Genomic DNA, 16,004 nt, shown 5'->3' on the forward strand with positions numbered 1-16,004 from the left:
TTGTGAAAAGGTTGTGATGATTGTTAAATACCTAAGGTATGAAATGTTAGAAAGAAAAAACAAAAAGGGGGGGGGGGGAGGGATTTGTAGAGGAGTCAAAGGACTGTATGAAAAATTTATTTGTAAAAAAGTTGTAATGATTGTTAAAAACACAAGGTATGAAATGTAAAAAAAAAAAAAAGGGGGGGGAATTGTAGTGGAATGGAGCTGGGTTAATTAGCATTGATAATATACAGCTGTGGGCTGGCTTCAGGGGCGGTGGGTTGGCTGATGTAGATACGGTGCAGCTGTGGCTGGTTCTGTTAAGTGGTTGGGCAGCCAAGGAAGAGAGAGGAGGAAGAAGCAGAGAGAGAGCGTGCCCTGGATGAGGTGAGATGAGAAGGCAGCAGAGGGACCGGCATGAAGAGTATGTCAGTATGTGATGGTAAAAGACCTTGTTGCAGCCGGCTAGTTTGGAGAGTGCTGTGACAGCTGGTCATCTTCCCCGGCAGCTCATCTTTTGGCACACTTTGTTAAAGCTACAGTTTTACAGGAAGTCTGTGGTGAGCTTTACTGAGAAGGTTTGACTTCCCCTACTGTGAGTCCCAGTTACACACACAGACAGACAAAGTTTAAAGTACAATACTAACATTTTTTGGAATGGTAAGCAAGATTATGAACATCAAGACACAGCAAAGATTAGAAAGTAGTAAATAGGAAAACTGCTAGCAGCAATGCAAGATTATGGGGCTCCATACTTAAAATCCTTATGGAAAGCAAGAAGATGCCCCTGGGACAGATAGTAAGGCAGAGGCTTCTGCAGCAGCTTCTGCCGAGGTGTCTGACAAATTTTAGGGGTTTCATACTGAATATTTATACCATAAGGGGAGAGATCTGATAATCATCACAAAACTGTACAGCACCAAACTGCAACCTGATGATATTATGTGCTTTGTGCACTTTCCCATTGTGTACTTGTCCTCTAGAGTGTAAGACAGCACTAGCTTTCTAGGTCTTAGCAGCTCTTGAGCTGTGCCTTTATAAGAGCAAAAGGTCACAGTCACAGACAAGCTTTCACAGCAGTAATGTCAAGGTCTGAGCCCTTGTGCAGGCCGGAGCCCAAGTGTCATCCTGTATCAGGAGAACAGATAGTTTTAAAGATTCAAGATCTGCTGTTTCCATGAAGATTTGATACTTATCGCAGAAGAAGTCTGCAAGAGACCATGAAGGACAGTAACTCCCCTTTTTTACAGTTGCAGTCAGTACAGTTTAGTTTAAAGTTCAAAGGAATCCATATGGAGATTCCCTTCCGTTCAATACTTCATACGTATCAGTAGCACAAAATACACTGGCATGCACTGTAAAAATACTCTGATTTTTAGCAGAACCCTCCCCACAGTCTGAAATTTTATGTGTTAGGTATCTGAGTAGGGGTCAGTGGCATTCCCAAAAGATTATGCTACATTTCTCTTGGATGTGCACTGCAATGTGTATATAATGAGCTGCGCCAAAGTCTTCTGAAGATTGTGGTGTGATGAGAATATGCATACCTCATGTACGTTGGTAAAAAGGCCCCATAAAAATGTCACTCCAGCCTTTTCACTCTTCTCCTCCTGCACTTTCTGAAATTTGAAAAAGCCAGAATTGCCCCTTACTATTGTGCAGAAAAAAACATCTCTGAACTGTTTTTAGCAGAACATTTCTGTGTCTTTGATGAAGACACTGGAAATGTTCCTCGTTGAGAAAAGCTGTAACATGTAGTGTGACAGGCATGTTTGTTTGGTCACTTTGTAGTGGGGAATGAAAATATGATTGAGCACTAAAGCAGGTGTTTGAGCGTTGACTTCTAAGCAAAGAATAAAGTACAGGTTTGCGTGGGGATTTTGCTTACTCAACCCTTATTTCAGATGCCATTTAAAGCATGATTTAAAGGAGGGGTAACCAGAGGGACAGTCCAGTAAAGTGCTGAGTGATTCTGAGGTGCCGAATGCTATCCGTTACCATTGCTTGCAATGAGATTTAAAGGTAATCAATGTTGGCAGGATCTGAACCATCATAAATTATGAAGATAAGATGGTTAATAAAAGAATGCAAATACGGAAGGTAAGTTTGTGTTTCTTGACAGTGTTCAGCATGACTTTTGTAATTATTAACTTAATGCTAAATGCCTGAGATAGTCTTTGTTCAAATGCCTCAGTCTAGCTCCATATTATCTCCTAACAACATTTCCACAATGAGGAAAAGAAAGACAACAGATTCACCTCATTCATCCACAGATTTGACTGAAGGGAAGGAGAAATTAAGATTGAAGCAAGAGGTTGGCCTCATTAGTGGAGTGTCATTAATTGCAGGTACCATGATAGGCTCGGGGATCTTTATGTCCCCCGAGGAGGTGCTATACCGTATGGGAAACCCTGCCAGCAGCCTGCTTATCTGGGCAGCGTGTGGTCTCCTCGCCATGTTCGGAGCCTTGTCGTACGCTGAGCTTGGAACCATAATTAAAGAGTCTGGAGGTGAATATATTTACATCTTGAGGATTTTTGGTTCTTTTCCTGCTTTCCTTTTTGCCTACACTTCTGTTATCCTAGTGAGACCAGCTGGTTTGGCAGCTGTCTGTCTGAGCTTTGCTGAATATGCTGTTGCACCGTTCTACCCAGGATGCTCATCTCCGCAGGTTGTCATCAAATGTACAGCTGCTGCCTGCATCCTGCTTTTAACTATCATCAACTGTCTCAATGTGAGGCTGGCGACATCGATTATGAACATTCTTACAGCTGCCAAACTGTTGGCTTTGTTGGTGATTGTGGTAGGCGGATTGGTGCTGCTTGCCAAGGGACAAACTCAGAGTTTTCAAAATGCTTTTCAAAACACGACTGCAGGTATTGGGGCAGTTGGAGTAGCATTTTACCAGGGACTTTGGTCTTACGATGGCTGGAACAACCTGAACTATGTAACTGAGGAACTGAAGAAACCTGAGGTGAGTGAGCTGAGTTTTACTTACTTAATTCTGCTGCTAATATGATTGAATCTGTCTATGAAGGGTTTAAAGCATTGAGGAAAGACTACTGAGCTTTCCTCATGATTTGTTCTGTCTTCTTGGCAAGACACTTAAGGCTATGTCCAGAAAGGGTAAAACCGAGTCCCTGCACAAAACTAACAGCCTACTGACAAGAAAGCACTAAAATACCCCTTTGACTGGCAACAAAGCTATTAGGCAGCACTTGGATGCTTTGGGATGAAGCTCTGTCTTAGTGTTTAGAGGATCTCACTATAGATACCTAGATATACGCAGAAAAGCACTCACAACTATAATCCATAAAGGTTTCTTAACGCCACATACTCCCTAAAGACTTGATCTATAATGTATGTATCAAAAAACCACTTATCTCTCCTCATGGCATGGAGTGGGGACTTCAGAGCAAGCCAAGCCTCACTGGAGAGGGAATCTAACTCTCTGAATGACCCCTGTCTTTCAACACCTACTTCTTTGGCGTTGTTCTCTCCATGCTATAGGCACTGAAGCAGCTCATGTGCATCTTACATCAGCCCTCTCTGTGCCATATTACCTATTTTCACAGATCAGACACTACAGCAGTGAACAACCCTTTTCTAGAAAGAGCTGTGTGAGTGCAGAGTGTACAGAGTGTGCTTTCTACCAGCCCTCCACACAAGATTTTACAGATTAAATGAAAGTGCACAGTTAAATGTTAACCTAAATGGCAGCAAAGATCCTAGGGTCATGGGGTACTTGTGGGGGGGAGGCAACAATGTAAGGAATTGCTATATCTTGTCCTACGGTGGGTATGAGGAATGCAAAAACTGGTATTTCAGGTTTTTATATATATATGATTGCTATATGATCACTCTGCTACTTTTTTCCAGTGTTTTCAGCTGCATAAGGTAGTGCTTGTTGATTTTACTGGGCCTTAAAATGATCTGTGGTGTTCCAAGACAGCATACTGTCACTAGAAAGAAATATGTAATTCCTTCCTAGAGCAAATCTCCTTTGTGCTGCCCTGTTTTGATTTAATCTGTAGAGGAGTTAAACGTGATGCAACACACGTGGGTACTTCATCCATGTCAGTGCGACATTCATGGGAAAATGCAGCACACCAGGAGACAGAACATGCTAGTAACAAATCAATATTAAAGTAATCAAGAAGTATGCAACAGACATCTTGGGCAGCTATGAACCAAAATCTTTTAAAATAAGATTTGGGTGGGTTTTTTTGGTTCGAGGTTGTTGGGTTTTTTTCAGGACTAACTTTTGAAATGTACAACCTTACTGTTTGCATGACGTCTTTGGGACACTGGTACAAAAACTGTCATGTGAATCTGGATTGAAGTCTTGTTCTGTGGAAAAGCTTAGTGAGCAAAGGAGTTTGAGAGATGTGGGTGGTGGCAAGGACAAAACAAGAAAAGCCCAGTGCAGGCATAAATGTGCTGCATCTAACATTCCTGCCATCCCTTTCCAGGTGACCCTTCCCAGAGCTGTGATGCTTGCCATTCCTTTGGTTACATGCCTGTATTTGCTGGTAAACGTGAGTTACTTAGCAGCCATGACTCAAACTGAACTGCTGTCTTCAGGAGCTGTGGCTGTCACTTGGGGGTGAGTTCTGCATGTGGCAACACAGTTGTTGCAGCCCAGTAAAATATGGGTTCTCCCCTGAGTTTCAGGGGATCTGCTATTCCCAGTGAGAATGGCAGGACTGCATTGGTCAGGCCAGGAAGACATGTCAGGCTGTGTCGCAGGGAAGTGTGCTGCCAGTCCCCTCTCTGTCACCTTCAGGACACTGTACAACCTGCCCCCACCGAAGGCCAAGGCTAACAAGCCCCGTTCGGCCCATGGGGTCCAAAGTTCACCTAGGCTGCCAAGACGGGGTGCTCTGCAGCACATCTCTTCCCATTCACTCTCAAAACCTGTGGCTCCCTTCCAAATCATGTTTTTCCCCATGGAAAGTGGCCATAAAGAGGTAGTGAAGTGCACACCAGGAGCATCTCAGGACAGAAACTGAGGATGCAGCAAGGGTGTATATCCAGACCTGGGGGCTGGGAGATGCCCCACATTTTAGATATTTCCAGAAACGTGGAGAGGACAATATGCCACCCACTAATGCAGAGGCAGTGGTTTGGGAGTGAGACAGGAGCCAACTGAGTGAATCCTGTCCACTCAGCACCTGGAATTAGATCAGACCAGAGTCTTTTGGTTCAGTTTCTCCATCTGTGGGGAAATGGAAAATGACACTGATCTCTACGCCACCTTTAAGAAGGAGTTGGGTGCCTTTGGTAATTGTATCTTCAAATTGGCATTTGTTTTTTCAGAGTTGCAAAGAAACTATTTGTACCTGTCGTCAGCCTGAAATGTTTGTGATATTGAACAACCTCTCCGCAAGACAAGGATTTTAGGAAGAGAAGGGAGAGACTGTCATAAGAGATGTAGGCACCATCAACTCCTAACCAGATGATCTTCCACCAGAGCATCCAGCCTTAGTCTAAATATTTCCAAAGACACAGAATCCGTGATAGCCCTAAATGAGTCATATGGCAGAAATGATGACACAATATATCCAGATTATGTTGCTGCTCATCCTCTTCCTAGAAAGTCATCAGTGACTTTGCTTCGGTGTGCATTTCACAAAATCTCCAGTTTGAAGGTCTGACTGAGCTCTTGCTGGATGCATTCTGTAACAGCTTTAATGTCATTATAAATAGGAGCTTTTAAAGGTCTAGTGCTTTGTTTGAGCAGGTTACAAAGCCTCACTAAGCTGCAGTGTCATGAACTTTCTCTGCACTTCCTTTCCCATCATTCCTGATTAACAAGTTATTTGTGAGCTTCCTCCTTTTTAACACATCTCCTTTTCCTGCCTGATTAATCTTTTCACCCTGAGAGTGCAATTCAGGAAGAAACATTGAACTAGCAGCCAGAAAGCTGGGCACTCAAAAGCCTGGAGGATAGGTGGATGGCCACAGGTTGAGGAGGGTGTAACGGCTGTGGTTCATGAGCAAGAGATGTAGCTATTCAGGTCAGTAAGTAAGGGTGGGAGGAATATAAAAAAAGCCACAGAGGAAGACATATCACATTTAAATGTTTACTCCCCGTATAAGAAAACTGCCAGAGAGAAACATTGTTCAGTGGTGAGAGGTACAGCCACAAAGGAGCTCATGAAACTCTCCCCAGCGTTTTGCTGATGTCTGTGATTTACCAACTGCAGATCTCGGTTTGCTTGGTAGAAGTGACTCACAGTAGTGCCCATAGTTCATTTGCAGGGTCCAAACAGCAAAGCACCAAACTTATAAAAGCAAAAATACACAATTGCTACAGATTTTACTATTACTTTTGTGATATATGTTGTTTTCCCTTGAGACCTTATGGTTGTGGAGTCACATGATTGTAGGAGATACCCAGATTCCATCATTTTGAAAAAGGGAAAACATTTTCGTTCTGGTTATTGTAATTAGCTTAACTCAAAGCCTGAAGGACCATAACCCAGGTATTAAGCTTCTAAACTACATTTTTTAAGTTGTTGTGATAGATAAGCTCCTGCCATGACTTTAGAAAGCCCAGCTCTTGATTTTTGAATGTTTGGGATAGGTGATACTAGAAAAGAGTTCTTAGGGCATAAAGATATACAATTTAGATGGAAATATAAAGTGTTCTAAAAAACTTCTGAATTTGGAATTTTTGCCAATTAGATTAATAGTGTATTTGTGTGTATATGTATACGTGTATGTGACAGTTATCCCCAAACACCAGCATTTATTACTCAATTAATAATCTTCATGCTGCTTCATTCCAGAAGACAAGCCTCACTTTCAGGTGCGAAGATTATCACATCTTGCAAATATTTACCTCAAACTCTATTTGTAACCCTGCTACTTCTTCTGTTATGGAGAAAGCAAACCATAAACGTCTGAATATGTTGTAGAACCAAACTCCTGGAATTTAAACAATTGCTTTGGCTTAAGCCACAGAGTAGCAGAAATGAGTGATTATGGGATTAAAGGGTTAAATTCTTATGCATATTAGGGAAGAGGTTATAGTGCAGGATATTTCTTCAGGTCTGGTGGAAACAGTTTTTCTGCGCTTTCCAAGCTAATATTATTTGCTGTAATAGCAGTATCTCCAGGATTCGTGCCACAGCATCTGTACACAAAAAATGGGGTCTTGCCTGTTGTGACAGATTTGTACACTATTGCAGTGTCAACAGATGTAGATGTATATACACTGGGCAGGAAGAAAAGCTGCCTTCTCTGGATCAGTGACTAAATATGGGAACTGGAAGAAGGCTTTAAATCATTAGAAAGGCTTTGGAAAAAATTTCAGTGAGAATAATGGAGGGAAGAAACCTGTCTGGTTCTATGATGAGTATTTGATACATCTGTGAGCTGGATGTTATGGTGTGAACTCTTTCACCTCAGGGACAAAGTCCTGGGCAATTGGGCATGGGTCATCTCCCTGTCGGTGGCACTGTCTACATTTGGTTCATCGAATGGCACGTTCTTTAGTGGAGGCCGTGTGTGCTACATTGCTGCGAGGGAAGGCCATATGGTAAGGACAAAAAAATGGGGTCTGGCTTGTAGCATGATAGCTCTTTAGGGGTTTGTTTCTTGTTCAAAGAATTTCTTCCCCATCTTTTTTGAATGTTGTCTCCTGGATTTCTTCTTCAGCCATGTAATTTTGGAAAGAGACATAATTACCTCTAACCTGAATTTTAAGAACTGCTTTGAAATGAACAACTGAAATACCGCTTGCCGTATTGGAGCACCTGGCACAGGCTCTGTGGTGACCTAGCTAATACACCTGCCAGGGAGGGGAAACCTGGCCATGCTTGCATGCTGTAAGGCATCCTTGCTCACTCTGGGAAGGTAGCCCAGCACTGGCACACTGCCTTTGCATGCAATACAGACTACGCAAGCTGGTCTCAGGGGTGTTCCGTCCTTCCCGTGGTGTGGTCCAGTTCAGATGTAGCATCGGATGTCTCTGCTCTTCAAGCTTCATAGCAATTACAAGGTGATGCCGAGCCTTCCAACTTCCCTAGCTGGGGTTTTTAATTCGTTTTGTCAGGTGGAGCCAAATCTGGTAGCCCAGCAGAGGTCAGGCTGCTGCAGCTCCATACTCCCTGGTCCAACCGGTAAATTCATCATATATTCCCAATAGGCGCACACATACAAACACAAGTATACAACATATATATACACACATACATACATGTATATTTGTCTATATACATATACAGATAGCAGGGCACACAGATTTACATATAGACACGCTTAGTGCTCACACAAACACTAGCACATCCCACACCAAGGGCCTCATCTTGTTCCCGTCTTTGGCTGATCAGGGCTCTCTTAGTGGGAAATATAGATATATACATATGTACAATGTGGGTCCCTCCAGCAGTTGGGCTCAGACATTCAGTCTGCTCAGTATCTGCCCCTGAATCCCAGTCTCCCCAGTTGCTGGTACCTGGCCATACAAGCTCCTGAGGCTGCTGCTGCATTCCACCTGCTGGTATGGACCCCCTCACTCACAGGCACGCTTCTCCTTCTTAGTGCTTGAGCTGAGTTACATTTGTCCTCTGTTTTGAGCAGGCAAGTTGTGTTCCTCTTGGACCTTTCTCCTTCTTTGGTCCTTCCTCCCCACGCCATCTGGCATTTCTGCTCTCAGGTGTGAAGGATATCGCTCCACTCCTTGTACATAGGAGGGAATCTTTGATGTATATGAGTTGCCAGGTTGGTGGGGAAGACTGGGTTGGTGGTTACTGGTTCCACAGTTTCTGTTACTGATGATGGTGTCTGCTTTATCGTGGTCAACTCTGTGCTAAGCAGTTCACAGATGGCCTGAATTTGACCATATCGGATGAGTTGAACGCTTAATGCCATTTCTCAGACGCTCAGCTCTAGAAGAAGTTCTTGCGTGATATCTTGGTTGGAAATTAGGGGGGTGGGGGGAGGGAAAAAGAGAAGCCTTTCTCATTAAACTTTCCCAATGAACCAAGCAATAAAGAGGCTAATGATTCTCTCTGTGTTCTGGAACAAATCCTGTTTTTCTTTGTGGTTAGTTGCATAATTGTTTCAGGAGTACTCCTTGTCTCATTTTCCAGGCATCCCAAAAGAAGTAAAGTCCCAGAGGGACATGACAGAGAGCAGAATAGTGGGACCATGCACAAGGTCCTGATGATCACCAGGAAAGCTCTGATTTGACTTGGCCTTAGTCTGTCACACTAGTAGTTTGAAAACCTCATCTTGCCTGCCCAAACTGAGCATATTTGATATAAAATCAATGAGAAACAATAAAAATATTCTTGAGGGGGAGTTTCCATGTTTACACTCCTCAGAGCTGAACTGCTTTTATGTTATGTTTATTTGATGATCAAGAGTGGCTCTGGCTGCAGGCAGAGCTCCCACCAGCAGCTGAGGGGAATGAGTAAGTACGTCTGGGTGTGTGACATGATGGTATATTGTTTTGCTTTGGCTTTCAGCCAGACATTCTGTCTATGGCTCATGTGCGATGCCTCACGCCCTCCCCTGCTCTGCTGTTTACATCTGCTGTGTCTTTAATAATGGTAGTATCAGGAAGCTTCACCAGTATCGTGAACTTTTTCAGGTATGTATGTGTTGCGTTTCTGTTTGCATCCCCCGTGCTCCTGGTTTTTTTACATTGTGGGGTTTTTGGGTTTTTTTTATGAGCTGGGGCTATTGCTTCCTAACCAATATTGTGGAGGGGAGGAAGGGAAAAAAGAAAAGAGCTTAGGAACCAGCATCTTTGCAATGCATGAATGCTTCTGTCACTACATACTTAACTGGATGTGATTCATCCTCATATTGAAACGAATCTATAATATTCAGATCATTCTAAAGTTCTCATTGTTTGTGCTGGAAAGGAAATGAACAGAAGAACTACTAAATTTATATCAATATTCTCCTTTTTAATTGGAAAGATGAACATCTGGGATCTGCAAGTCAGGCCTGACATTCCTGGATGATCTCACCCCAAATGTAATGCTGTCTTTTTTTTTCTTTTTTTCTCTCTTCTAGTTTTATAGCATGGTTTTTCTATGGCATGACTATTTCTGGCCTCCTGTATTTAAAAATCAAGAAACCAGAACTGCCAAGATCTTACAAGGTGAAGTAATAACATAAACCCCTCAAACCCTTTTCCTACATTGCCCAAATGACTACAAGCATTATGAGGAAAGAGCGAGCACTGGGCTGGTTGCTTACAGATTTAGTGTGGTGGTCTTTTTTTTAATTTCATGTTTTATCTCCGCAAAATCAACAAGGGGCAAGATAGTGTGAATATACAGGCATAAGTCAAGTCTGAATTCTGTCTTGATAAGCTAATAATGCTCTGCCCCCTGAGTGTGGAAAATATATCTACCATATCCTCTTTTTTTCCAAGAGATTTAAGAGGAAAATGAAGGATGATTCTGATAAAAAATGCAATCACCTGTTTATGGTCTCAGAGTTTGGTCACACTCCTCAGAGGGCAGCCCAGGTGTAAGAACCTTGCGGAGGACAAAATACTCAGCCAGAATGGCCCAAGTCTTTTAAGGTGGCCAGGGGACAGGTTTGTTTCCAGTAAAACAGCTAATTGGAAAGAAATCAGGGGTTACCTGTTCTTCCCCCGGTGCCGTGAGTTGAGATGCAGCGCTTCCTCAGTAACAAAGGGAAATATTTTTACAGAAAAGAATGCATGAACAGGAACAGCCTTGTTTTCATAGGGTTCCTCCAGGATATAGATGACAGGTTGACACTGCCAGGCTGTGCGAAACAATATCAAGTGTCCTATGGGGCTCAACATGAAGAAGAACAGTGTTCTATTAAGTTTTGCAGTCACTGGCTTCTGTGGCTCTGTCCTGAAATTAGGATGCTGGATGAGGATGTTCACCCAACTTGTGGCAGAATGGGCTTCAAGGAAAAGAAGTTCTGTTTCTACAACAGTGTTTCATATATTGTATAACACTCCCATGTCCTTCAGGCCTGTGGATGGCATGTGAGGGTGTCAGCCTGCTGCAGCCTTTGGCTTGATGGCCTAACTCTTTCCTTAACTAGATGCAACTCACATCTAAAGGTTCCAGGTCAACTGACAGTCTGTGGCTGATGTCCTGCAGAATCAGTATGTGTATTGCAGGATTGTATTTAAGGGAAAGGTTGCCCTTGGTTTGAAAATAATTTTTATTAGCATTTTGCCAGAAGTGTTAGAACACGGTGTGGGGGGAGCAGAGCAGAGCATCCCACTAAGACAGATGAAGTCAATGGCAGGTCTTCTCCCTGCCCCCACAGGTAACCATGAACAACATTTCCTTCAGTCTATATCAGTGCCCTTGTGTTGGACAAGGGTCACAAAAGCAAAAAAAAAAGGAAAATCCCAGCTTGAATGTTCAGTTTTTCACCTTGTGAAATCATTTTCTCTTGTGCATTCACTAGCCTTTGAGGGAGGACGGCCTCAAATTTAAATTTAAATGTTTCCTGACCAGACTTACAGAAATACCCTCTGAAGTTGCCTGTCCACCTAGTTGTCAACACATGAATAAACCTTATTTGCCCAAGGGTGCCAAGGTTCAGTTATGTGATTTGTATGTGTTGCTGTGTGTTTGGTCTACAGCTCAGCTTTTGGATGCAAGGTAGTAGGGAGAGCAAGAACAGACCTGGCACTAAGAACAGTAGTTTGCAATTTCATGTCTAGGAGGGCAGGGAAGACCAGGGGTTAGGGTGTGTGGTGATGGTGTAGCTCTTGAAGGGATGTTCAGCCTTGGAGTGGGGGTGGGCTGAGAAACAGGATGCCTGGATTAATTGAGATCTCTAGGTAACACCTCAGGTTGCAGCAGGTTTTCATCTGCAAAAGTTTCAGGGATGTCCAGACCCACAGTGGCCCATGATTACGTGAGTCTTGACGCCAGATTTTTTTTCTTTCACAGGTCCCAATTCTCATCCCTGTAATTGTGCTGATAGCAGCTGTGTACCTGGTGTTAGCTCCCATCATTGATCAACCCCAGATTGAGATCCTCTACATCGTCCTGTTCATTTTCAGTGGCATCATTCTTTATTTCCCACTGGTTCGCTATAAGCGCCACTCTCGCTTTTTACAAAAAGTCACTTTACATCTCCAGTTGTTCCTGGAAGTTGCTCCAACCACTAAGGATGCAAACTGAGATAACACCCTCCTGGCTTATGGCTGCCTGCCCCTCATGGTTTATCCCAGCACCTTGGTTTTCAAGGCTTAGAAAATATTCTGTAAGGGAGAGTGAGTAGAAAGAAATCATCAGTAAAATGCCTAGCTGAGAGGGACTAGAGCCATGACTCCTCACATTTCCTTAAAATTTTGGGGACATGTTTTTCCCATTTTCAGCTCTGCCTTGGTAGATTACATACAGGTTCCAAAAGAATATATGTTTTTGAATTTTCCATCCCAAGAAGAGGTGTTCACCAAACCCTTAGCTCTTATATTTCAAGGCAACAGGCAAAAAAAGACTGAAAATGAAATATTATTCCTATAGCAGGCTGTGACCCTAAGCCATTCCTGGTAATGCCTTTAATTATTTCCACCTAGTTCTGCCCACTGTGACCACAGAGCTCCTCCAATAAATGAAGCATGGATACACTGTGTTCACAACAAGAAAACCTTTTTCACTCAGGTATTTGCTTTGGGAGCTTGCTTTTCCCTTGCTCCTTCAGTTCCAGGTGCACAGTCTAACAGTCCTTTCTCTGTCTCAGAAGTCATCCTGTATCTCCTGTAGAAAAACCTCTGATGAAGATGAGAAGTGCTTTGAAGCTCTGTAGTTTACTCAGTTGAGAAGGCACTTGTCGTCAGGGATCCATCCAGTCATAGTGCAAACACAGGCAACATCACTCAAGTAGCGACAGTCACTCGATAACCTTCCTGTAATTCCCCCAAAGACAAATAATTTGTCTTTGTCACTTGTGACAAAGTGAGCAAAAAACCCCAAACTACAGCAAATGAGCCAGAAAGATACTCTCATTGTAAATTAAAGAAACCACATACTAGGCTACGTTTGGAGAAGTGTGGCCAGCAGATCAAAGAAATGCTCTGTCCCTTTGGACTCAACACTGGAGAAGACACACCTGAAATGCTGCACCCAGCATTGGGTCCTGCTGGGTTCAAGAGGGAGTTGTGAAGACAAAGAGCCAGGCTCTTCTTGGTAGTGGTGGTGGGGGGGCAACAGCCACAAGTTGTTGCTTGAGGTATTCAGGCCAGACTTCAGGAGAATTTCTTCACCATGAGGACAGTGTGCAGGAAGGTGGTGAGATCTCAGTTCTTGTACATTTTCCACCACAGCCATTTCCACCAGTTTCCAAGATTCTAAAGGCACGACACAAAAAAGTCAGGGGCTGTGCTCTCACCCACACCTAACACCCCTAACACACTGCAGTGGCTGTTTTCCCGTTACCCTGAGGCTGAATGCTTTTTCTTTTATTCTAGGGGAGAAAGAGACATTACACACTTTTCTTTCCACTTGTACAGGTTGTTCCTGAATGGGACCTGTCCTGCCATAGGCTAAAAAGTCTAGGTGTTAGTCCCTAAAATGTCTTGTTTTATCTCAAAGTACCGAATGTTACCCAGGTTAACTTTGTCAGCTTTGTCTGCAGACCTGTACCTAACACCACATTCCTGGAACAGGGTCACTTGATCCTCCAGGCCTCTTCCAGCCCATCTCAGAGCTGTGTATCTGATAACAATCTCACTCTGCCACATCACCCACCCCTTCTGTTCCTCTGAGTGCTGATACCAGCAGCTACACAGATGCAACAGTGTTTTTTTCCAAGTATTAGGTATGCTAATGGGATTGGCCAGTTGCTGCTCATCTTCTAAATCCTTAGCTTAAACAGTGTTTAGGGGGATTTCCTTCCACTGCTTCTTACTGGAGTTGTCAACAAAGGCCAATGAAGGAACAGTTTTCCCTCCTGAATCCCATGACAATGCAAAATTCTTGGAATGCCACCTTGTCTTCCCTCCCTGATAGAGAGTGTGTACTTAAATGACTGATGAGCTCAGGAGCTCTAGGTTAACTTCCCACCACTGCCCTAGGCTCTTCATCTGATGTCAGGCAAGCTTCTCAAAGGAGCTATATCCCAGCTACTTATCTAAAAATGAGGATAATACTATCTCTATGATTATATATATTTTTTTAACAGTTGCTGTTTCCTACACATATTTATGGAACCAGCCACATGGGACTGTGCTCTTTTGAAGATCTACAGTCCATATCAAAAAAGTGGGAACTTAAAGGCTTAAAGACATGCACAATATTTGTGGCTTAAACCACCTATCCTTCTGTACCTAAATATAATCAGGGTTGATACTGTCTGCACGTAATTCTTGTGGAACAGGAGTTATTGCTGCTGTTTGACATTATGGGTATAGTATAGATGATGAGGAGATGAAAGGGTTAAGTGGCTTGCACATGAAATGTGTGGAAAATGTGACTGTCTCTCCCAAGGTCTCATCAAGCATCTTACCATGTAACCCATCCTTTCTTTCTGTGCAGCTGTGACATATGAACAATGATAATGAACACAAAAAGACTTAACACTTTGAATAAGTAGCCTTTATATGGTATTGGTTGGTGTATGGATAAAGGGGAGCTGAAAAGCTGCAAGTATTATATTTTGCACCAATCTCATTTTCTATAGATATTATTGTAACAAGACGTTCTTTTTATGTTGCCTAGAGTTTGCAAGCACAGGTGTTTATAGTACCAAAACAAGATGCTGAAAGCTCAGAGAATGGCAAGATAATTACAATAAAATGGACATTAAAATGAAGTGAGTTGATGTGGTGGTTTGCTTTCCATCCAAGAAAAACAATTCGATAGAAATTTCTACTGCATGAACATAAACAGTCAGCATCAGGCTTATCTCTCATTGGATGGAAGGTTTAACTACACATGTGGGTGCTTGGATGTGCATAATCTTATTTTTCAAAATGATTGCTTATCTTTTTCAAACCCAGCATACGCAAATCAGAATCTCTCTTTCCTTCATTAGACATTTGAAATAGAAGTTTCAGGAAGAGGCAGCACATCCTTACTTTTCGTTACTACAGCACAGCAACAAACATGACAGCAGGCAGAGCATTAACGTTGCCATGGCGTGTACAGGTTGTACTGTAAGCTCATGTTGGTCCTGTCTGTCTCTGAAGCTCCAGAGCCCTGTGACATGTGCTTAGCCCCTTCCTTCATGGGCTCTGAGAAAAACTGGACTACCAGCATTGCCATCAAGGTAGTCATAAGATCTATACTTCACCTCAAGACCCTGAGTATAACTGGATCCCATGCTTCAGCTGGCAACCTGCAACCACCAGTCTGGAGTTTTACTTTGGTGCACAAAGTGGGTTTTTTCCCAACTTCTTCAGAAGCATCAGAGATGGGCTACACCTGGGGGCAGTCAAGGGTGGTCCAGTGTGTGAGAAGCTACAGAAAATCCTCCTTTGGTTATTTTCTGATAAGCCTTACTCATATGCCCAAGTTTAAGTGATTATCATAATTTGTGGCTGAGGAGAAATTTCCCCTTGGGTGAGACAGCACAGAATCCGTAATGATTTTAATTTTCCTCTGTTGCAGAAATACAGTTCACCTGATTGGATTGGCTGAATTTATCATATCAGTTTCTGCCAGTGCAGAGGGTTTGGTGTTCAGTCTCTCCTGCTTTCCTGGGACATAGGGAGTAATCAAGGCCTTACTGGACCCTCTCAGCAATGCTAAGGGGATTGTAAAGCTTCCAGTTTCAGAGATGAGATAAATACATCCTACTCTTGGAATCATAGACCATTAAAGTGTACGTTGGAATTGACCTCTGGAGGTCTGTAGTCCGACGCCCTGTTTGGAGCAGGACTGTTCCCCATCTTAGATTAGGTCACCTGTGACTCTGTCTCACCATGTCTTGGAAAACACCGAGGATGGAGAGCTCACCATCTCTCTGTGCTGCCCTTCTGATAAGAAAATTTTCCTGAAGTCCAGTCTGAACCTCTCAAGCCACAGCTTGTGGCTGTTGCCCTTCACTGT

General features: G+C 43.1%; 1 protein-coding gene across 1 annotated transcript; it reads left to right on the forward strand.

The window, feature by feature from the left end:
* Positions 1-435: 435 nt before the first annotated feature.
* Positions 436-14,766, forward strand: LOC121090635 (b(0,+)-type amino acid transporter 1-like). The gene is made up of 6 exons (XM_040599360.1): positions 436-2,956; positions 4,455-4,588; positions 7,399-7,528; positions 9,462-9,586; positions 10,018-10,105; positions 11,901-14,766. The coding sequence occupies exons 1-6, from the start codon at positions 2,144-2,146 to the stop codon at positions 12,132-12,134; spliced, it is 1,524 nt and encodes a 507-aa protein (XP_040455294.1). The 5' UTR covers positions 436-2,143; the 3' UTR covers positions 12,135-14,766.
* Positions 14,767-16,004: the final 1,238 nt, after the last annotated feature.

This window comes from Falco naumanni, chromosome 6 (genome assembly GCF_017639655.2).
Source record: "Falco naumanni isolate bFalNau1 chromosome 6, bFalNau1.pat, whole genome shotgun sequence".
Classification (NCBI taxonomy): Eukaryota; Metazoa; Chordata; class Aves; order Falconiformes; family Falconidae; genus Falco; species Falco naumanni.